The sequence below is a fragment of the Mus caroli genome, unplaced genomic scaffold (assembly GCF_978045245.1).
Source record: "Mus caroli unplaced genomic scaffold, Mus_caroli_1 scaffold_3, whole genome shotgun sequence".
NCBI classification, from domain to species: Eukaryota; Metazoa; Chordata; class Mammalia; order Rodentia; family Muridae; genus Mus; species Mus caroli.
Genome location: NW_028227258.1, coordinates 75,985,068 through 76,008,636, shown reverse-complemented (window position 1 = coordinate 76,008,636; position 23,569 = coordinate 75,985,068). Strand labels below are relative to the sequence as shown.

General features: G+C 42.9%; 1 protein-coding gene across 4 annotated transcripts in view; it reads left to right on the top strand.

Annotated features, from left to right (window-relative positions):
• Positions 1-23,569, top strand: part of Sh3d19 (SH3 domain containing 19) — a 154,829-nt gene that overhangs the window by 48,019 nt on the left and 83,241 nt on the right. For 3 of the 4 annotated variants that reach the window (XM_021157571.3, XM_085835792.1, XM_021157573.3), the window contains exon 2: positions 21,688-21,727. In XM_021157571.3, coding sequence (XP_021013230.1) covers positions 21,688-21,727 — 40 coding nt within the window. Of the gene's footprint in view, positions 1-19,795; positions 19,887-21,687; positions 21,728-23,569 lie in introns of those variants that run through there. The other variant, XM_021157574.3, reaches the window with a different exon arrangement.

Genomic DNA, 23,569 nt, shown 5'->3' with positions numbered 1-23,569 from the left:
ACACTAACAATTAACTGCGCCTTCCGGCTCAAAGCCAACTAAAGGTAATAAATTTGGTTAGCTACCTGATATCTCTAGCCTGAATTTTATTTAGTCCATAAAGAGCAGCCTTTTAACTGACCACAGAGTTAAAGCCAGCAATACTGGAACTCAGCTACTTATTTCTTCCTTGGCCCAGCCAAAGGGTCGAGCTCAGCTTTGACTCCTCGGACAGAACAAAGTTTATGCCCACCTCAGTAAAACTTACAGACCGAGGCGCCCAGCTCTTTGCTTGCTCTGTGTGCCCATCCTGACCTTCCACGGTGTTCTCTCCTTTCTGCTTTATTTGGAGATCTCGTGTCCCTTCCTCCGATCTTGTCCACTTCCTTCTGTAGGAAGATGCTCGTGAGTTCCATTATCTCAAATCCTGAGTCATGACTTCATGAGTAACTGTAGGAGTCTTGAGAAATGTGTGGTTTCTAAGACGCAGTGACCGAAAATGAGTTCAAAAATCGCATGTGCAATGTTGTTCTTGAGGAGTTTGCTTGGGCCGAGTCGCATTATTTCGCTCCAGCGGAGGTCCTGAATGCCCATGTGTCCCGTGCATGCCATCATGTCCTGTGGCACCAGTGACAGTTGCCTGAAACACCTAATTTTCAAGACTGTTGTAGTTTGTGATCTACCGTGTTTTTGCCGTGTGTACAAAGTTTTCTGTTCTTTAGAAACATAATAATTATGAAAAGCAAAGACAGTTTTGTCACACCAGCATTCTTCAGCATGTAAATGTCAAATTAGCGTGTCTTTGGATTGAATTGGGTTACAGCGTTTTGTTGTGTTTGTTTATGAATTTTGTTTATTTTAGTGTGTGTGTTGCCAGCATGCATACACACCTCTGTACCACTATGAGCTCGTCTGCAGAGTCCAGAAGGAGGCTGCAGATCCCCAGGGACGGCAGTTTTAGTGGCAGCTGCTCTGTGGACTCTGGGAATCCAGCCTGGGTCCTCTGGGAAAGCTAAGCATGCTCGTAACTGCTGAGCCTTCTCTCCAGCCCCCAAAGCTTTGATTTTAAAAATTAGTGTTTTGGTTTGATTTAAAAAAAATTCTTAAATGAACTTTGTCTTGGGATTAGGACAGAATTTCCAGTAGTTTCAGAAATGGCCCTAACCATACTTCTACTACATTGTACCATGCTTTTATGTGAAGGAGCACTGGCCGCATCGATGATTATAAATCAAAATAGTAATCAGCTCTGAGAACTGTTGAAGATGTTCTAGCCTTCAGCATCCCATTCGGCCAGGACTTAGTTATTTATATAAAATTAAGCAAGCACACTATTATTAATATTTAAGCTTGCCTTTGCTTTTAATAAGGAGTAACCTTACATGTATACCACAGAATTCTTTCAAAGTAAATTACTTTGTGATTTATTGTCAGTAAATGTTTGATATGTATACTCATTTTATGTACCTATGTGTATGGAGTTGCATAAAAACTTCTCAGGTGAAAGGGGTCATAAGTGGAAAGAATTTAATAAGCCCTTGTCTAAGGGAGACATTGCTAACCCCGTGCCGAAGGGGTTTTCTCTGGTGACACATGCACAGATATAATTAATACTTAGCCCCAGAGGTATGAAGCTCAGAGAAAGACCATTGGCAGCACCCCTCTTGGTACCTGGAGTTGGGGTTTCCTTTTCACGTTTGTATTTGATATGCTATTAGTGAAATTTAACCTTTGCATCCAAAGATTTTAGCGATTTTAATCTGGAGAAGGATTTAGTTTTCCTAAAAACATAAACACTCCCAGAAAAACCAGCAATTTTTACCTCTTGTGAGGGTGGGGATCTGGTCTCTTCAAGTCATGTATCTTACCAGGCCTTCTCTTCACTGTTTGTCCCTAGTTACATGTATCTTCTTTGGGAATTGAGATTGGCCAGATCTGAGGGAGACACAGAAGGCCGTGCTGGACCAGTGTAAATCTATCCAATTACATTTGACTTTGACAGTTTCCCAGCTAACCTACACCCAGAATGTTACAAGCTTTTACAGAAAACAGGTGTGAATGTTCTAGGAACATTCCAAAGACCCGGGCACACTTGCTACTGAAAGCAGCATGCAGCTGAGGGAGGACCCCTGTTTCCCATGAGAGAGAGTTGATTTGTAAATTTTACCCAATATCAATATTTCCTCACGTCTCATTTTTTCCCCAGAAACAAATGAAATGGAAATCAGATCTTGCTGCAGTATTTAATCACTATATGAACAAATGAATACTGATATGCTGCAGAAGAGCCAGCAGTAATCATGGTGGAACGTTTAGAGATTGCTCCTCTTTGCCTGTCCATTTTGCTGAGACTGTCTCAGAGACAGCCCTGTTCAGTGATGCTTAGTCAACACTGGACTTCAATATTGGAATCATGTTTACCAAATGGGTTGTTTTAGTAACTCACATGAAAGACCACCACAGATCTTGTGTTCATTGTCATCTTAGGCTCTTTCAGAAGGTGTATTTTATTTGATATATGTATGTGATGGCTTGTATATGCATGGCCCAGGGAGTGGCCCTATTAGGAAGAGTAGGTGTGTCACTGTGGGCATAGGCTTAAGACCATCACCCTAGCTGCCTGGAAGTCAGTATTCTGCTAGCAGCTTTCAGATGAAGAAGTAGAACTCTCAGCTCCACCTGCACCATGCCTGCCTTGATGCTGCCATGTCCCCTGCCTCGATGATAATGGACTGAACCTCTGAACCTGTAAGCCAGCCCCAATTAAATGCTGTCTTTTATAAGAGTTGCCTTGGTCATGGTGTCTGTTCACACCAGTAAAACCCTAACTAAAACAATGTTCTTTATGGTCTTTGATTCTAATGCAATACTCATGTCCTTTAAAAGTAAACTGCTAAACTGCTATATTTAAATCCCATTTTAACCACCTTTATTTTCTTTTAAATATTTTTATTTGCCTTTATTCCCTTGGACAAATGTGTTATCCCTAGTCTCAGATATAGATAGAAACAATTTAGGATCAAGTCTTAGTGTTATTGTTTCTTGGCTTTATTGCACATTGTACTTTCCCTAGGTCAATTCTAATGTCTAACTTTCTTGCTGTACTCTGTCAAGGTTCTGAGCAATTTTAAAAGTTTAGGTTGTAGTTCTCCCAACTAATACACGCCTAGGGTATCTTTGAACAAAACCAGCAACAACATCAACCCCTTGGAGTACTGTGCCTTTGTCTGGGGAGAAGTGCAGATTCTGCCTGTCCTGCAGAGCGATCCATGCCGTGTGTACTGCAGACCCTTAAAGGTCAGATCAGCTTTTGCCCCCTGCTGATTGACTTCAGGAGTTAATAGCCATTTCATTAAACCACAAAACTGACTCAGCCTTCTGGTTAGCACCTGCTGGCGCCGTGAACTGATGTACATTAAGCTTGGAAACTGAATTCCACAGCAGGTCTTCAGAATCTATTAAGTTGTTACTCTTTGGAGGGGTGGGGGTGTGATGAGATGGTTTTCCTTCTGGGTTTCTTTTCTAGTAGCGGGTAACGTCCTCACGCCATGACTCTCTGTGTAAAATCCCTCATACATTTGGGGTTTTGTGTAATTGTTCCCAGGTGGTACTTCTGTTTGGGGAGGTGTGGCCGGGGGTGGGCTTTGAGGTTTCAAAAGCTCTGTGTTTCCAGTGAGCTCTCTCTGTCACCTGTTTGCAGTGGAGCCAAGAGCTCTCAGCTGTGCTTGCTCTAGCTACCCACCGCCATGACTTTGATCTGCCATCAGGGACTCTTACACTCTGGAACAGTATGCCCACTTACATGCTTTCGTGTGTAAGTTGTCTTGGTCATGGCATTTCATCACAGCCAGAAAAGTAACTAAGACGTGCATTTATGGTTGGTCTCCTTTGTCGTAGCAATTCTCAAGCCATGCTAGTATTTTAGCTTGTATCAAAGAATGAAGTTTCCTCAATACTCCAGTGAAAAATAGACCGAGTGCTTTGAGTGCCCAGCTCTCCCCAGCAGTTGAAATGCTTTGCCATGGGGAATTGCTTTGCACACTTACAGTGCAGACCCAGTGTCTCCTGCTTTGATTCTGTTCTCAAAACAGTATTATTAATAGTTACCATTGTGCTATAAGGAGTCTTTTCTCTAGCTTAGTATTTGTCCAGTCATGACTTAATTTTTGCCACTGGGCAAGAATGTGATATGAATGCTTAATTAAGGACTTACTGTTGATGGATGGAAGGTGGTAGCTTATTGATACAGCGTCTGCGTGGCATCAGTCAGTGAGACCTGCACTTATTAGAGGAAGGACTAAAGGGAAGGGGGGAGAGGGAGAGAAAGTGTGGGGAGGTGATGGCAGGGGGCAGGGGGTGATGTGTTGAAGGGAAGGGAGAGAAGGACTTTGCCATCAGTTATAAGGGGATCACTTATATTTACCCCTTTGTTTGAATCCTGACATAATTATGTGGCATTTGACTCTCACATCTCGGCTATATTCATAGAAGAAAATAGGAAGGGACAATCATTTTTCCATTTTGTAGCATAAGAGCTTAAGTGTTACTTGTCAGCTATTGTACTTGTTATTTGGTAATAACGGAGCAATGTCATCTTAGATATTACATAACCATTCTTATAAATACTTGGATACTGATTACTCAGGAAGTATAGGGGTTCTTCACTGAAGTTTATTTGCTCTAAGCTGATGAGCATCATAAGGACCGAGGGCTGACAATTATGAGGGTGCTTGCTTCTCAATTGTGCCATTTCTGGAAAAATATAAGAGAGATTAAGGAACACTTCATGCAGTTGTCACTGTCAGTCATCGGAGTTGTTTCTCTTGATTCGTACAACTTAGCTACTCCAAGGCAAATCCACAGTCACCCTTTTAATCTATATTTTTACGCTGCTTTCTGTCAAAAGGCCATTGTTAGATCATATTTAGATAATCAGACTGTTATAGCCTTAGTTAGATATCGCAAAATATAGCTGGGTCTGTATTATTATCGTTGAAGCTTTTATACCGGAGGCTCTGTATCCTCAAGGATGACTGTTATGTAGTATTAAGTTTGCCAATTTACTGTCAACCAAAGGTAAAAAAGAATCAGATGAAGCTGTGGTGATTTGGTGAAAATGTTCTCCACTGGCTCAGGCATTTGAAACTCTAGTCCCCAACTGGTAGCATTGTCTAGAGAAGTTTAGGAGGCACAGCCCTGCTGAAGGAAGTACGTCACTGGGTGTAGGCTTTAGGTTTGCGTAGTTCCAGTTCACGCTCTCGGTTCTCAACTTCCGGTTGGGGATGTGCGCTCTCAGTTTCCGTTCCTGCCACCATGAGGGTGTTCAGTCTCTTTTCTAAATAATGTTTTCAAGGTTCACCCGTGTGGGTCACGTTTCAGTGCTTCTTTTCTCAATTGATAACTGATCGAATGAAGTTCTATTATATGCCATACTATTTTAATCACATTTGTGTGTGTGCTTGTTTGTGTGCACATGCGTGTAGGTGTGTGCGTGCTCACGAGCATGTGCACCATGGCTCGTGAATGGAGGCCAGAGAACACATTGCAGCGCGTTGCAAGGACGAACTCAGGCTTAGCAGCAACCACCTTCACCTGCTGAGTCAGCTCTCTGGCCCTGCTACCAATATTTTATCCACTACTAGTTCATTAGTGTAAAACATATTTCCATTTTTTGGGCTACTGCTTGTTATATGGCTCTGAGCATTTGTATACAGGATTCTGTGTGCAAATGATTTCCTTTGTCTCAATATTGGGAACAAGAATTCCTGGAAATACGCTGTGTCTGCAAAGGCCGATTGGAACATCAGTGATGTGAAGAGGTTTGGTTGTTGCAGCCCAGAGTCTAATTAAATTTATTTCAGGCATCTTGTCTACACTTGATAGCTGTTTCTTGTATGCCCACCCCAATGTGTTGGACCTAACATCCTGTCACAACCAGACAAAGCCAGACTTAAAAACTGGATGTATTGGCTTAACAAAACCCCAGTTCTGTCAACCCAAAGGCTAAGAATGCTCTAGATAGCATCTGAGTGCATAGCCAAGGCTTTCCTGCTGTACTGTAACTGCCTACTTAGTGCTTCCACCTAGGTTTTTGCCAAGTGGCTTAATTTATGACTTTCTTTGATGCACTACTATAAAAACTTCATGAAACTGCTTCTATGTGTTGGAACATGGAATTTTAGGTAACCTAAGTCTGTGTTCCCAGGCCATGGTCACTCATATTTGGCTCCAGAGTAAGCTATCTCTTATTGCCTTGGAGGTATAAGCTCTGGTTTTTGAGTTGATGCATGTGCCCAGGACTGGCATCTTGGGGTCATATGGTAACTCTAGTATTTAGCTTTTTGAAACTGCTGACTCTTTTACAAAGCAGATGCACTGTTTTACATCCCCACCAGGAACAAGGAAGGGTTCCATTCTTACCACATCCTGGCCAATACTTTTTATTATCCATCTGTTCACTTGTAGCTATTCTGGTGGGGGTGGAGAAGTAGTATCTCACTGTGTGTTAGCAACTTATAAAAATCCTTTCAGTGCAGTGATGTCTGGTCAGTGGGGATGCTGATGGAAAACTTAAGCCTCTTATGTGAAATCTTTTATTAACACTTTGTGGATAGGATCTAGCTACGATTTTTCTCTTATTTATGCAATCTCTATTTCATTTTCTCCTGAATTGCACTTCTCAATTTCCAGAGCTTTTCTTGGGTTTGTTTGCTCCACCCCGGACATTTCTCCCTGTAAATATTGTAACAGAATCAACAGCTCCAACAGCCAGATGTGATTCGTCACATCTGTAATTCCAGCACTCATGGGGCTGAGGCAGGAAGCACCGTGAATTCAGGGCTAGCCTGCACTACGTAGTGAGTTCCAGCCAGCCTCGCTTACCCTTTGAGACTCTATCTCAAAAACAAAAATAAACCCAAACACGTATACACAGACACCCCAAACAGACCCATAACACCCATCTTTCCTCTGCCCACCTTTCTCTGTGGAGGATATTTCTGAATGGAGTTTTGGAACATGGGTAATAGCTCCCCTTTTGGACAGTTACCTACTAATGTCTTGGAATGTGTTCTGTTCATAGCTTTTCACCAACTGTTTCTTGGGGATTCCTAATCTCTCTATTATCTATTCTGTTGCTCTGTGCTGAGTTACCATCTCAGAGACAAAAACATAAACAAGCAAATGATGTGAACATCCTGAACTTATTTTCTGTGGATCTTAATTTTTATGTTTTCTATCTTTGTGTTATGTAAACTCTCGTCACCTTACTTTTTCAGATTAACTTACAGGTGTGTTTAATTCTCCTCTCTAGTCTTTTGTTTACAACCAGTCCTTCCAAGAACTACTTCTTTATAAAAATAATTATTTTATTGTATGTATTTGTTTGTGTATGTATATCATGTACATGCAGTATTTGCAGAAGCCGGAAGAGGTGTCAGCCCCCACTGGGACCGGAGTTACAGATAGTTTTAAGCCGCCACATGAATGCTGGGAATTGAACCCAGGTCCTCTGGAAGCGCAGCAAATGCTAACCACTGAGCCATCTCTTCAGTCTCTCAGAAGAACTACTTCTTCTCTGTCTTCTCGTTCTTCATGGTAGATCTTTCCTGATTTAGGTATAAATAGAGATCTATAGAGAAAATACGCTTTGTTAAATCTGAGAATGCAATTAAAACATCTGAAATATCTCATTCCTAAATTTTTTTCTCTTTCCTTGAGAATCGATTGTACATTTGGCTAGTCTGTTTTGTGTATTGATTTCCGTATCTGCTTGTTTAATGTTGGTTGAGGGAGCATATTTATGAATGAAAGAATGAGCTGACTGATGTAGGATGAAGGTTTGTTTTCGAAAGCACTTTCCTCTGATTACAGAGCAGACTGTGGCGATCAGTGTATTAATAAGGCATGCCTGTTTCCTGCAGGAGTGCAGAGAAGACGCAGGAATGAACAGCAAGCGGTATCTGCACAGAATCCAAGCCTCTTATATGTTATGATGCTCTGCATCGTTACGTTGTGTACACACTTGCTCATATATTCAATGTTAGCAACTACGACAAAGAATCTGAAAACACTAGGTAGTAAATGGGGGCTCTTCTCCAAGCTCTCCTGCCTGTCATAAGGTGCTCACCTCGAAGGCTTCTGTGAAGTTGGGGGGGGTTCTTAAGAAAACTCAAGAGTCTGGGGGAAGGAGTTCAGGACTGTGGATTCAGTCTTTGAGTGACATACCATCTAATGTAGGATAAGCATGGCTTGTGGTGAGAGGCAGTTTTGTTTGTGGACCACAGGTTCGTCAGATGAGAGCCCCACCAGCTTTCTGATGTTAAGGGGAAAGCAGGGACTTGGGGGATCTTTAGCTCCAAAAATCTCCCCATTTAGTTCTCAAACTAAGTTCTCTGAGACTTTACTTTCTCATCAATAAAATGTCAAGGACTTTCACCATGGGGCTTTGGTGAAGGTGAAGAGGCCGCACGCACTTTAAGAATGCCCTAGCATAGTAGACAGCTGTTGTGCTGATAAGCAGTTCACATTTCTTCCCGTGGTGTGGTGTAACCTGGGAGCCACAGAAGTGACTCTGCGTTTATCTGTGCAGAGGCATTGTCCCTCAGCACTGCATTGCTTTGTTGGTGTTAAGCGTCTCTTGGTTTACATTTCCGAGGTAATAGCTCCAATGCTTTCTTTCCTAATCAGAACTATCGGAAGCTTTTGGGTGATGATACACACTCTATGAATCATTCATGACCACCCGCTCCCACAAGAAGACAAAAACAGGCAACACCGGCTTTGGAGGACTCCAGCCCGTGTATCCCGCTATTTGTGTCGCACTGAGACCGTGCAAGGTAGCAGGCATTACAGGCTTCGTCATCTCGAAGCAGTGAGGTGTCAAAGCGGGTTAGTGCTGATAGGTGCTAAGGTCTGGAAGGAAGAGAGAGAAGGCAGGTGTTACTTCTGCTCCTGGGAGATCAAACAAGGTTTCACAGCAAACGTGATAGATGTCTCTTAGGCATCGCTTCACACTCAGCCGTTCTGAGCAATTACCTTAGGTGTGTACACCGGGAAGAACAGCATGAGCCGGCCCTGAATTCTGCCTGTGCTTCTGTGTTCTTCTAAAGGTAGTTCGTTGTACGAAGGTTAACAGACAGGAAGGAGATGAGTGTGCTTCCGTTTGTGGGAGGCAATGTGTGTACAGAAAATACATTCTCTATCCCTAGGTAAGATATTAGCAAGGCTCATACATGGCTTTACCTTTTCTTGGTTAAAATACATTTTTTAAAGGTCACTCTAGATTAGAGATCAAGACTGCCCCACTGTGGATAAACATGTCAACTTGAAAATGCAGGTCACAAGAATTCTTATCCCAGTGGGGAAGGTTGACTTACCAGTTGTTCTTTCACTGGAGTCCCTGGGCCTGGCCTGGTGACCTCCCTTCTCCACAAGGTCGCCATCAGCTTCTTCACAAAGCCCTGGTGCTTTCAGCTACTCCACAAGTGAAAGCATCTCTTAGCTACACTCTTTCCTAATGTTAGGTTACCTTTCAGAGTCAGCTATCCAGGAGGAAAGCACTGGTGTTACAAGATCACTTAATACTCAGAACTTGGGGCTGGAGAGATGATTCAGTGGTTAAGAGCACTGACTGCTCTTCCAGAGGTCCTGGATTCAATTCCCAGCAACCACATGGTGGCTCACAACCATCTATAATGGGATCTGATGCCCTCTTCTGGTGTGTCTGAAGACAGCTACTGTGTGTGTGTGTGTGTGTAAAATAAACAAGCAAATCTTTTTTTTAAATGCTTAGAACTAGGAGATGGGAAAATAGGGGTTTTGTCTTTAAAGGGATATAGAGACTATAGAGACTTCGTCTTTTTTTTTTTTAACCCTACCAGCTGAAAGGGCAACACGTGGCTAGAGTGATATCTATCCCTGATGCACCTGAAATAACAATCTTAATTTTTGTTTCCTGGGTTCTAATGAACAAAATCTGTACTGTTCTGAAATATAATGGGGGGTTTTCTAATAATTTTATAAAGAGGTAAAATTCTTATATTTAATCTACTTATTCCTTTCTGTGTGTCACTCAGCCTACTCAGGAAAGTGGTTTGAAACTCTTAAGGATTAAAAAAAGAATTTTAGGAAAGGTTTGGAGGCTCATGCCTTTAATCCCAGCACCTGAGAGACAGAGGCAGGCAGATCTCTATGAAGTTGAGGCCAGCCTAATCTACATAGTTCTAGGGCAGCCAGAGCTACATAGTGAAACCCTGTCTCAAAATAGCAAATTAATAATACTAATAATTTTTTGAGACTAAAGGAGGTTGTGTCATAATGAAACGCATTGGGGGAGCACAGTTATGTAAATAAGGAACAGGCATGGCACTGCTTACCTCTAATACTAGCAATTTATGGTCTGAGGCAGGGGGATCATCAGTTCCAAGCCACTTGTGTTACATAACAAAACTCATCTCAAGACAATAACAAAATCTTGTGCACACGCATGTGTGCGGTTGTACACACACACACACACACACACACACACACATTAAATAAATGCAACAAAGAGGTGTTGTACTGGGAAGCTTGAGTGAGAGCAGCAGGGAGGACTAGGGATGCCTGGCCCTGGGCCAGCCTCCATTCCTGCTTCTTCCCTGCATAGCGCTGATGAATTGTCCATGTTCCTAAGGTCCCTGCCAGACTCACTGTGGGTGAAAAGGGACATGTGAGGACATGTGAGGACTCGGAGTGTCTAAAATGACCAGAATAAAAAAGCTCTGATCACTAATAGCCAGGTAAGTTCAGCAGTGAGAGTGAGCCACTTGAGACACTTTAAAGAATTATTAAGCCAGGTAGTGGTGGCGCACGCCTTTAATCCCAGCACTCGGGAGGCAGAGGCAGGTGGATTTCTAAGTTTGAGGCCAGCCTGGTCTATACAAAGTGAGTTCCAGGACAGCCAGGGCTATATAGAGAAACCCTGTCTCGAAAAACCAAAAAAAAAAAAAAAAAAAAAAAGAATTATTAAAAAGAGGCAGCCTGCCACCAAATAGCCAGCACCGCCAGCACCTTTTCCAGTTCATACGGGCTGTAACTTTGTCTCCCATATTTGGTTTGTTTTTCTGAGGGTTGCTTTGAGGCAGAAGGATAGACGATAAGTGGACTGTTTTAGAACGGAGGTGGTTTTTAAAATCATGTTCATGAAAAGTAAAAGATGCATTGCATAGACACATTCTTAGATGTATTTTTCAGCATTGTCAGATTTATCTGTGAGACGGATACCCTATAAAGGATGGAGGACAGAAGAGGAAAGGGAGGGCACTGGCTGGTCCCATTATTGCAGGATTTGCAGAGGCTGACCCTGTAGAGGACCCAAGACTGCTTCTATCAAACACTATACTTGGGATAAGTAGAGCAGACTCGTGGGAAAACTGTAAAGAGTAATGCGTGCATGCTGTTGTGAGCTAAGTATCGAGTGGGTGAGATGGAGCTTGGTATTCAGATAAGATGATTCAGGCAAGATAATGCACTCCCCCTCCCCCACAAGGATCCATACCCTAATGCCTGGAACCGGTGGCTGTCTCATTCTGTAGCAAAGGAGGATCAATGCCACTGATCAGTTGGTCATCTTATAAATAAATGATACTGAATGATCATCTCTGACCTATGATGGCCATGACTGATATTTAAGACAGATATGAGAGAAAGCCTGAGTCAGAAAGAGATTTTAAAATGCTGGGGCGAAGGCACAGTCAGTAAAGTGCTTTGTTTGCGTGATGGTTTGTATATGCTTGGCCCATGGAATGGCTCTGTTGGGAGGGCTTTGGCCTTGTTGGAGTGGGCATCACGGTGGGCATGGGCTTTAATACCCTAGTTCTAGCTGCCTGGAAGTCAATCTCCTCCTAGCAACCTTCAGATGAAGATGTAGAACTCTCAGCTCCTTGTACACCAGGCCTACCTGGACACTGCCATGCTCCTGCCTTTATGATAATGGACTAAACCTCTGAACCTGTAAGCTACCCAATGAAATGTTGTCTTTATAAGAGTTGCCTTGGTCATGGTGTCTATTCACAGCAGTAACACCCTAACTAAGGCACTATGTAAGCATCAGGATCTGATTGGATTCCTCAGTGCCCACATAAAAGCCCAACACAAAGGCATGTGTCATCCACGGAACCAGTGCTTGGGAGGTGGAGACAGGCAGATCGATGGAGCTAATTGGCCAACCAGCTTAGCCAAATTGATGAACTCCAGATTCAGTGAGAAACCCCGTATCAGGAAAAGAGGTATAGGGGACCAGAGAGATGGCTCAACAGGTAAAGGTTCTTGCCACCAAGCCTGATGACCCGAGTTCAATTCTCAAGACTCACAGTGTAGGAGAGAACTGATTTCTGCATGTTGTCCTCTGACCTCCACATGCACACTGTGGCACATACATACCCTCAACACAATAAATAAGATATAATAACTATAAAAATAAAGTAGACCACAGTAGAGAAACACACTCAGTGTCAACCTCTAGTCTCTGTGCACACACACACACATACACACAGATCCATACACACACCTACACACCACACACATACACATATACACATACTATACTATTGGAGGAAGAAACTACAAGCTAAGGAATACAATACTTCAAGGGACAGAAAAAAGCAAGGAAATGGATAAATACCCCCACAACCCCCATTATTCCAGAAGAAATAATATAAAGCCTTTTAGAAACCTTAGAAGGAGATGCACCTTTGACATCTTTTTTTTTTGGTTTTTTTTTTTTTTTGGTTTTTTCCAGACAGGGTTTCTCTGTGTAGCCCTGGCTGTCCTGGCACTCACTTTGTAGACCAGGCTGGCCTCGAACTCAGAAATCCGCCTGCCTCTGCCTCCCGAGTGCTGGGATTAAAGGCGTGCGCCACCGCGCCCGGCGCACCTTTGACATCTTGCCTCTGCACCATGAGTTAACACATTTTTGTTGTTTTCCATTAAGAACACAGCAAGAGGAAACTAATAGAAGACTGTTGAAGAAGAGAAAGAAGCGCTAGTGTCTGCTTTCTGGAGAAAGTGGCTCTCAAGCCGCTTCCTAAAGATGGTAGAAGTAATCCTGGCATAATAGTTTGTGCTAATCGCCCCAACAATTTGGGAAGCTGAGGCAGGAGGATTGTTTGAGCTGAGGAGTTTGAGAGCAGCCTGGACAACATAAAAACACTTCCTTTTCAAGAACAGCATCTGGGTGTGCTAGCTTGCACCTGTAATTGCAGCATTTGGGAGGCTGAGGGAGGATTATAGAGGCCAGGCTGAGCTACTTAGCAAAACCCTGTCTCAAAAAAGCAAAACAAGGGGATTGGAGATAAGACTCGGGCATTAAGAGCACTTGCTTTACAACTGTGCGGGCCTGCGATTAGATCCTAATTCCCATGCAGCAAGCCTGTGTGCTCGTGTACATGTCTGTACCCGAGAGGGGGGATGCAGAGCTGTGATGATACTGGGGCTTGCTGGCTGCTGGCCTAGCTCACAATTGTGAGTTCCAGGTTCAGGGAGAAACCCTGCCTCAAACGAATAAAATGGAGAGTGAGAGAGAGTACACCTGATGCCCTGCACTGGTGGATGCACACAAGCACACCAGCACACCACGTGCACAGCCATAAACACACAGACCGCATTCATACCCCGCCCACATGTATTGTACAGTGCTGGCCTAGCATGTGTGTAGCCTGGGGTTCTGTCTTTCTTGGGAGGTGGAAGTAGGAGGATCAGAAACTGAAGGTCATCTTCAGTACATAGCAAGTTACACACACACACACACACACACATACACACACACACACACACACACACATACACACACACCCCACCCACACATACACACACCCCCACACACACATACACACACACACACACACCCCACACACACATACACACACATACACACACATACATACACACACACACACACACACACACACACACACACACACTCATACACTCATGCATGGCACGTTCCCTTACAGAAACTCTGTGACATATTCTCTCACTTTTCACAGCCGAGAAAACTGGCTGAGCATAAATAACTATCGCAGTCATTGCACAGTGACTCCAGCTAGTTCACTACTGCCCTCTGACATGATGGCGGCTGAGTCTTACGAGGTCTTACAGTAGCACAGGCAGGGTGTGCAAGGTGTCACTGTGTTATCTGTCTTCTTGGGCTGTATGGCATGTCATGATTTGTAGTTTTTCTAAGACCTAGATTTATCTGGCAAGCAAATATGACAGGATGGAAGAGGAGGCCAGAACCCGAAAACCGGTCGGGACACAACACCTTGACAAAAGCTGATAAGAGCCTGGGAGACTTCTGTAGACACAGCAGGTGTGGCTGGGGCAAACAAACTACACAGACAGTGTGCTGCCTTGTAATCAGGAATCCTGTTTTGAAAACTAAACTCCCCTTCTGTATTCATTTCCCCTCCCTGTGATTAAGGCGCTAGCTTCAGTGCATTTAGGGTTTCTAATTAGGATTAGAAAAGGGCAGCAGTCACGTATTGTGCCCTGCTGTAGTGATGCAGAGGTGTTAATCTGGAAGTTCAAAGATGTCAACAAGAAATAGATCTTTGCTGGGCTTCTCTGTGGGGAGCGGGGCTCAGTGGTAGAGCAGCAGTTCCCTGCTTAGTATGAGCAAGGCCTTGGGTTTGTTCCCTAGCACCGCAAGACAAGAAACAAGCTATTGGAAAACTTGCATGTAATAGAGCAATATCCCGGTCACTGTAGGAACCCTAACATTGAAGAAAAGTCACTTTGGAGACTGGAGCAAAGCTGATTTAATGGGCAGCAGAAGCAGACATCTCTAGGAATTCATGTCTACACACGTACACAGAGAACAATCAATGGGTCCTTAAGAACTATGTGTATGTACAATGCATTTCTTTTTATTCCATTGTTTGGGGTGTGTGTGTGTGTGTGTGTTTGTGTGTGCACGCACATGTACATGTGGAAGTCAGGGAACAGCTTGTGAAAGTTGGTTCTTTGCTGCCACCACGGGGTCCCCGAGATAGAACTCAGGTTGTCGGGCTTGACCAGCTCCCTGGTATGTCTCTGTTTGAAGCTTTGGGAAAGAAAGCCTGGGAAGCTCTGTCTCCCACGTGTCTCTGTAGAATCAGTTTGCTGTCTTTTAAAGAGGCATCAAGGACTCATGAGCCCTGGATGGTTTTGTTCCATCACATAATGGATGGGTTCATTGTGTGATTTAAGCTGCTTATCATAAATAAAAAGCAATAGTATTGTTGGGCAAGTGTCACCTTGGGTCGCTAATGATGGGGATATAATGTGTATGGAAGATATGTCATCAGGCAGTGTCTTGGTCATGTACACATCACAGAGACTTACACAGAACCAGGTGGTGTGGAGCGGCACTAAGTGAAGGCCCTTGCAGTGAAGAGATGCAGTAGATACAAGACAAATGAGGCTGCTGTGTGCTGTTTTACAGTAAACTTGTGTTATACAGAGAAGAATATGATCTGAAATAATGATTAGAAGTGTAGGATAGGGCTGGTGAGATGGTTCAGTGGGTAAGAGCACCCGACTGCTCTTCCGAAGGTCCAGAGTTCAAATCCCAGCAACCACATGGTGGCTCACAACCATTCGCAACGAGACCTAGCGCCCTCTTCTGGAGTGTCTGAAGACAGCTACAGTGTACTTACATATAATAAATAAATAAATCTTTAAAAAAAAAAAAAAGAAGTGTAGGATAATAAATACCTAAACCAGCAGTGCAGTCATTATTATGTACCCTGCTTCATTGCATGTGCTATGTACTCATGAGTGCCATATAGTGTATAGCAGCATCCTGCAAACATGTGTGCGATGTGTTGTACTGTGACAGTGTATAAACAATAGGAACTCCAGGAAATCATTTGGGACCACTAGTGTATATATGGTCTATTTGAACCTTACATAGCACTTGGCTAATCCTTTTTCAGATATATGTGCTCTTGTAGTAATGTTGAATGATTGAAGGATTTGTGTGTGCGTGTGTGTGTGTGTGTGTGTGTGTGTGTGTGATTGGTCCATGTTTTTGAAATAACAGAATAAATTAAACGTGGAGGCAAGTGCATGCCTGTTAAATCTACCTACTGGGAAGACTGAGGTATCATTTGAGACCAGCTTAGGCAACATAGTAAGGCAGAATTTTTTTTTTTTTTTTAAATGCTGGGCATTTCGATAAACTTGGGAGGCAGAGGCAGACAGATCTTGGAGTTCATGACTAGTTGGTCTATACAGAGAATTTCAAACTAGCCAAAGGTGAGACCCTGTCTCAAAATAAACACATACACACACACACACACACACACACACATTTTAGGGCTAGTGAGATAGCTTAATGGATAAGCTTGATGACCTGAATTCAGTCTCCAGCTCCTAACACAGAAGAAGAGAACAGACTTCTGAACATTGTCCTTTGACTTCCACACATGTGTCATGGCATGTATGTGCCCACACATGTGTGAACACACACATATCCACATACAGACACATACTATCACACTACACATATGAATGCATATACACACACTACACACATATACCGCATATACCACACACAAACATACATACCATATACATCATACACACATTGTACACATCATATACACATGCACACACATACACACCACATATACCACACACACACACACACACACACACACACACACACACTACAATTTAAAATTGAGCATATATAAACACCCAAGCCAGAACTCGAATACCTGATGGTAGTGTTTAGGAGTATGCCTCAGAATCTTTTAAAGATTCTTCTTTTTTTTTTTTTTTTTGTGGTTTTTTGAGACAGGGTTTCTCTGTGTAGCTCTGGCTGTCCTGGAACTCACTTTGTAGACCAAGCTGGCCTCGAACTCAGAAATCCGCCTGCCTCTGCCTCCCGAGTGCTGGGATTAAAGGCGTGTGCCACCACGCCCGGCTTAAAGATTCTTCTTGTCATAGACATTTTGAAACTCTAGTGTGAGGTGTAGGGCAGATCCCCTTCGCACTGCTTCCTACTGCTTCCCACTCTGCTGTGAGTTTATCCTGTGTTCATTCTGGAGGTTGAGTCTTCCCCTAATTTCAAAGAACAATATAAGAGCCATCACTTCTGACTGCAGTTACTAAAGCAAGCTCCTCTCTACTCAATGAGGTTTGATTTTTCTCTAAGTTAAGTGATCAAAGCCGAATCATCAAAGCCTGAATATCTTACAACAGACTCTGCAAGATCTACCCTGGCCATGCCTCTTAAGTTTTAACCAAAGCAAAAGATGACATTTGCATTTGTGTCATCTACATTTCAAAGTGCTTGTCATCTTAGATTCAGAGTCATGAGTAGGGCCTATGTGGTCATTCCCCTAAATCCACCCTGGTCAGAGTGGACACAAGTGGTGTACTATCTAAACACATGAACATTGGATGGTGGCGGTGGCTTGGATGAGAATGGCCTCCATAAGCACGTATAGTTGAATAGGTCCACAGTGGATGGAACTCTTCCGGAAGGTTAGATGTGGTGAAGGAGGTGTGGTACTGGGGTTGAGCTTTGGGGTTTCCAAAGCTCATACCATTTCCAGTTAACTCTCTCTGCCTCCTACCTGTGGATCAGGATGTAATCTTTCAGCTCCTGCTCCAGCACCATGCCTGCCTGCCTGCCTGCTACCATGCTCTCATGATGGTCATGGATTCACCCTCTGAAACTGTAAGCCCCAAATAAAGCCTTTCTTCTGTAAGTTGCTGTGATGGTTTGTATACACTTGGCCCAGGGAGTGGCCTTATTGGAATAGGTGTGGTCTTGTTAGTGTAGTTGTGTCACTGTGGGCACTGGGCTTTAAGACCCTTGTCCTAGCTGCCTGGAAGCCAGTCTTCTCCTAGCTTCCTTCAGAACAAGATATAGAACTCTCAGCCCCTTCAGCCCCATGTCTGCCTGGATGCTGCCATGTTCCTACCTTTATGATAATGAACTGAGCCTCTGAACCTGTAAGCCAGTTCCAGTTAAATGTTCTTTACAAGACTTGCCTTGGGGGCTGGTGAGATGGTTCAGTGGGTAAGAGCAGTGACTGCTCTTCCAAAGGTACTGAGTTCAAATCCCAGCCACCACATGGTGGCTCACAACCACCATAATGAGATCTGATACCTTCTTCTGGTGTGTTTGAAGACAGCTACAGTGAACTTATACTAATAAATAAATCAATAAATCTTTGGCCGGAGCAAGTGGGGTTGGCCAGAGCAAGCAGAGGTCCTAAGTTCAATTCCCAACAATCACATGAAGGCTCACAACCATCTGTACAACTAAAGTGTATACTTATATACATAAAAAAAAAAAAAAAGACTTGCCTTGGTCATGGTGTCTGTTCACAGTAGTAAATCCCTAAGACTTACCTTGGGCATGTTCTTATCACAGCTGTTAGAAAGTAACTAAAACATATGTGCTCCATGTCTTAGAACCAGAAGTTGTCTTGAAATGTGTATAACCTGGAGTTGTTAATCTGGGTCTTTTTATTTTTAGCAACTCTTCAATGTTATTCATATCATTGCTAAATATACATGAGTCCAGAAACCTGCTTTCTGCCCATACATTCTTTAATAATTATTTAAACCTTAGAAGTTTTTAAAGAAATGGAGAACATATTAGAAAGTATTTGATTTGCCGGGCGTGGTTGCACACACCTTTAATCCCAGCACTCGGGAGGCAGAGGCAGGCGGATTTCTGAGTTCGAGGCCAGCCTGATCTACAAAGTGAGTTCCAGGACAGCCAGGGCTATACAGAGAAACCCTGTCTCGAAAAACCAAAAAAAGAAAGAAAATATTTGATTTGACGTAAGTAAAATTCATGCTCTTTAAGCACTGTGTGCTAAAACCAAGATAAAATTTCCACGCTTGATGTCAGTCTGTTCATCGTCTGCTTAAGGATTTATCCAACTTATTTTTCATTGTTGGCAAGAAAGTGGAGCCTGAATCTGCTCTCGTGATTTGTTTTGTTCACTCTTGGCTTTTGGACTGAAATAATCACAGTATATTCCCTAACAGTTGCACAATATTCTTCCCCATTGTGAAAATTGCTTTGCTTAAAATTGAAGTGCATAAACCGTAACGCGATTTGAAAAGTACAAACATAAGACTCAGATAAACACATGCACACGGGAGAGCGCACGCACATACGCGCGTGCACACACACACACACACACTCTCTCTCTCTCCACATATTTATATGCATTACAGCTAAAAAAATGACATGATCACCAAGTGTGAATTGTGTTTATCTGTGTCCTTTGGGGAAAAGATCAAAGTGAGGATGTGTGCTTCAATTTATTATTGTTGTTGAAAGTTGAGCATCTGGGGATATTGTAAACAATGGATAATTTATCTTATCCTCAAATCTTCACTGTGCCAGTTTGTAGGACAAAGACATTATAAACACTACATATGTATTGACATAGGAATCTGATCTATAGCACAAAGTGAACTTGTGGGAAACGTCTGAATGTCTTCCAACAGTTAACCCGGTCATTTTCTTGGATTGTATTTACCAGCGTGATACTCTGAAGGAGGAAGACATTTGTGTTTTCTTAGAGCTGAAAGTTATGAAATGACTGGGATTTCCTGCCTGAACCCAGTGTGCAGGAGAGTTGCGAGTTTCGAGCTATCTGTTTCCTGAGTGGCCATGATCCAGATGTGCAGACTGGTCATAGCACATCTGCCAATCAGAATGGGCCCTGGAGGGAAGCCCTTGGATGCTGAGACTTGTTTACTTGCTCTTGACTCTGTTTCTCCCTCCTCCTGTGTGCTGTGTGCCTTGGAAGATTAGTGGAGGATCCTGCTGGCACATGCCTAGATAAGGAAACTGCAGGAAATCAGGGCAGGGACAGCCAGGGCAGAGGTTTAGCTCCTGGCTAGCCAAGGTAAGAGCTGTTGCTTTGTTATGGGAATAACTAGCTTCTATCCAGTTTCTGCTTTGCTTTTGTTTGTGCAACAAGCAAGCTAAAAGCTGGAAGAATGATTTGTTTCCTCTTAAGATTCACAGTATGCCAAGTGTTACTATGATTTTAGTGCTCGACAGTGGAAAGTCTGCTAGTTTTGCTTAAGGGAGGAGTGGGATGAGTAAATTAAGATTGTTTTTTAAAGGTACAGTAACACCCAGTGTGTAGAAATTAGAACCAGAAATGTTACCATTGTACACTTGACTCGCTCAGAAAACAGTGTCTTACTGTATGCTAGTTCTTTGGCTTAAAAGGGCATTTCTTGGGTGGGTGAGATGGTTTAGTGGTTAAAAGTGCTACAACAGGGAGAGTTCTTGTCATGCAAGACTGCTGACCTGACTGGTTCCTGGAAGCCACAGCAGGAGGGACCTAATGCCTTTGAGAGTTGTGAAAGCTGCACGTGTATTGTGTATTCACTAAACAAGTGAATAAACAGATAGAGCTCTTCTTTTTTATTATAAACCCGGTGCATGCACCTCTGTGTGCCTTACTCCTTCCCTCCCCTTTCCTCCTAGTGTACAGTGCTCTTTGGACTGCTCTACCATCAGTGAGATTGGAGGGGGCGTTATTAGCTAACCTTTGCTTTGTCCTAAAATCATTCTACGAAGTTAGCATCTATTGGGATGGTGTTGCAGGTGGGGGAATGTGGCAGTGTTCTCATAGGTTCCTTTTAAAGTCTGGTGGGACTTTACTGTGTTTCTTTCTCTCTGTGTGACTTTTGTAAATACTGAGGCTTTCTTCGGTTTCCTTTTCTTGTATGGGAAGGGTAAACAAGGGAACAGTTGTTACTTGGACTCAAATGAGCAAATTGGATGTTTTGTGTGTCTTGTGCATGAGATGGTTTTCAGGTGAATACATAGTATTTTGTAACATGCTAGACAATTACTTTTGAGCAAATTAAGCCCCTGAACTTTTATACACTCCTGGCTTTCTCACCCCGGACACAGTTGACATCTTAGGGCGTTGCCCTGTGCACTTTTGGACAACAGCATCTCTGGTTTCATTCTTTCTTTTTTTTAAATTTATTTATTTTATGTATTTGACTACACTGTAGCTGTCTTCAGACACACCAGAAGAGGTCATAGGATCCCATTACAGATGGTTGTGAGCTACCACGTGGTTGCTGGGAATTGAACTCGGGACCTCTAGAAGAGCCGTCAGTGCTCTTAACTGCTGAGCCATTTCTCCAGCCCCGCCGGTTCCTTCCTGCGCTGTTGTGATGACTGGAATGTTTATGTGTACCACATTTTAGCTAACCCTCCACAGAACGTTCTTGAATGTTCTGGATGGGAGGGAGTTAAGGCTGTACTGGTCTTGGTGTGTCTGCAGATGTTGGCAGCTGCTCCTTTTGCTCCCTCCCATTCTGTTAGAAGCTCCTGCCAACCATGATTCATGGAATAATTTTTTTAGAGCTGAGTAATCTCTGGCTTTTCGGCTTCCTTACTTTCTTTAGCTAAGTTTTAGCAAAGCCTTTAACACAGCACAGATCTTCTAAAATGAATAACACTTTCTGAGTAGATTTTACCAGCCCATCAAAAAAGTTTTACGTGTCCCCTTTCGACGCCCATGTCAGGCAGATCCTCTCAACTCCAGTGAAGAGCACTGCACAGAAGAAAACAGAGCTGCCCTGAAGTGTCATCTGTGAGACTCAGTGGTGTGGCAGCTGGAAGCTACAGCTGCTTTAAAGCCTGTGCTGACGTGTGACTGTCTCCTTTCTTTACAGATCGCAACGAGCGACATAAGCCAGAGCATCGTTCTTCCAGGTATGAATTTATAGTATTTAATGGTTCTGCTTAAAGGGTCCTTGTTTGAAACACTACGTGGAAGCAATGAAACTGTCCCTTTTAGGGTTACTGTTGTTTTGAACTCGGTTATTTATGGCAGTCAGAGCCTCACAGAAGAGAAGCCATTTGTTCTCTGAACAAAACCCTCTGAAGACATTGACTGCGTGGACAGTGTTTCACACTGAGGATTGCTGTCAGGAACAGATCCGGCTGCATAAAGCATTCTCAGTTTCTTTCTTTTATAACTTAATTTTCTCTCCTCCTTCTAACCAGTATTTTAAAACACACATTGCTGTTTTCCTGATGACAGAATTGACAGAGACGCTATAGAAACACAGAAGATATTTCTAGATTTCACTGTTGGGTATGTGTAACTGATGTGTGTATACCATTTGAGAGTACATGCCGCAGCATGCGTGGGTCAGAGGGAGTTCTGTGGAGTCACTCCTTTTACGCCACCTTTACACGGGACCCAGGGGTCGAATTCAGGTCGTCAGGACTGTATGACAAATGCCTTTAGCTACTGAACCATTTTGCCTCAGAAAAAAATGTATTTTGTTTTGTTTTTTTGAGAAAGGATTTCTCTATGTAGCCCTGGCTGTCATAGAACCTCATATATATTCATACTAGGCTGGCCTCAAACTCACAGAAATCTGCTTGCCTCTGCCTCCCTAGTGCTGGGATTAGAGGTGTGCATCACTACATCTAACTTAATTTTTAGAACTACAAAGCATTAAAAAACAAACAAAAACCAACTTTCACCAGCACCAAAGAATAGTTCTAAAAATAATTTCAATATTGAAGAGGTAGAACCTTTGTCTCTTTCTCTTTTAAGTAAGACTTGCAGGCTATTCTAGGTATTTTTATCAAATTTTAGAAAACTGTAATTTTTCTGCTATTACTTTCTCGTTATTTTATATATCACTGCTTTTTTTTAATTTTCATTTTATGGAGACTGATAAAGTAGTGATAGTGCATTCATTAGGTTTACTGGTAAACTATACCCTAATGCTTTTTGAAAAGGTCAAATCCTAACTTGTATTGAACTCGGTGAATCAAAGTATAAAATCTTTGAAAGCTCCCCTAATTACAGTAGACATCATCTTTCCACAGTTTTCAATCAAATCATTGAGAGTCTATCTGAAGGGAAAACATAACTAAGTGTCTATAATATTGGCCTTTCTTCAGGTATAATATACACATTATAATTCACTCTTTATGTATGGCTGGTCCTGTGTCTTGACAGACATAAAAATTATTACTATATTACTATGTATTTGTATGTGTATTGTGCATGTGTGTGTGCATGTGTATGGCTGTGCATGTATATGAGTATATGTAGGTGTGCATATGTGTGGGTGTGCATATGTGTAGATGGGCATGTGTCCGATGTGCATGTAGTGGGTGTGTATATGGTGGGTGTGCATGCATGTATATGCATTTAGTGGGTGTGCATGTGGTTGGGTGTGCATGTGGTAGGTGTGCATGTGGTTGTCCATAAGTTCTGTGACTCTATAGAACCCTAACTAATATAGTGCCCAACTGAGAAAATCTTGGAAAAATACATATACTGGGAGCTTGGGTAAGATGTCACATAAAAGTGCTTGCTGCACGAGTAAGGACCCGAGGTGGATCTCCAGCGTTTGTCTTTAAAAAAACAAACAAAAACAAACAAACAAAAACCAGGCATGGGCGGGCGGTGGTGGCGCATGCCTTTAATCCCAGCACTTGGGAGGCAGAGATAGGCGGATTTCTGAGTTCGAGGCCAGCCTGGTCTACAAAGTGAGTTCCAGGACAGCCAGGACTATACAGAGAAACCCT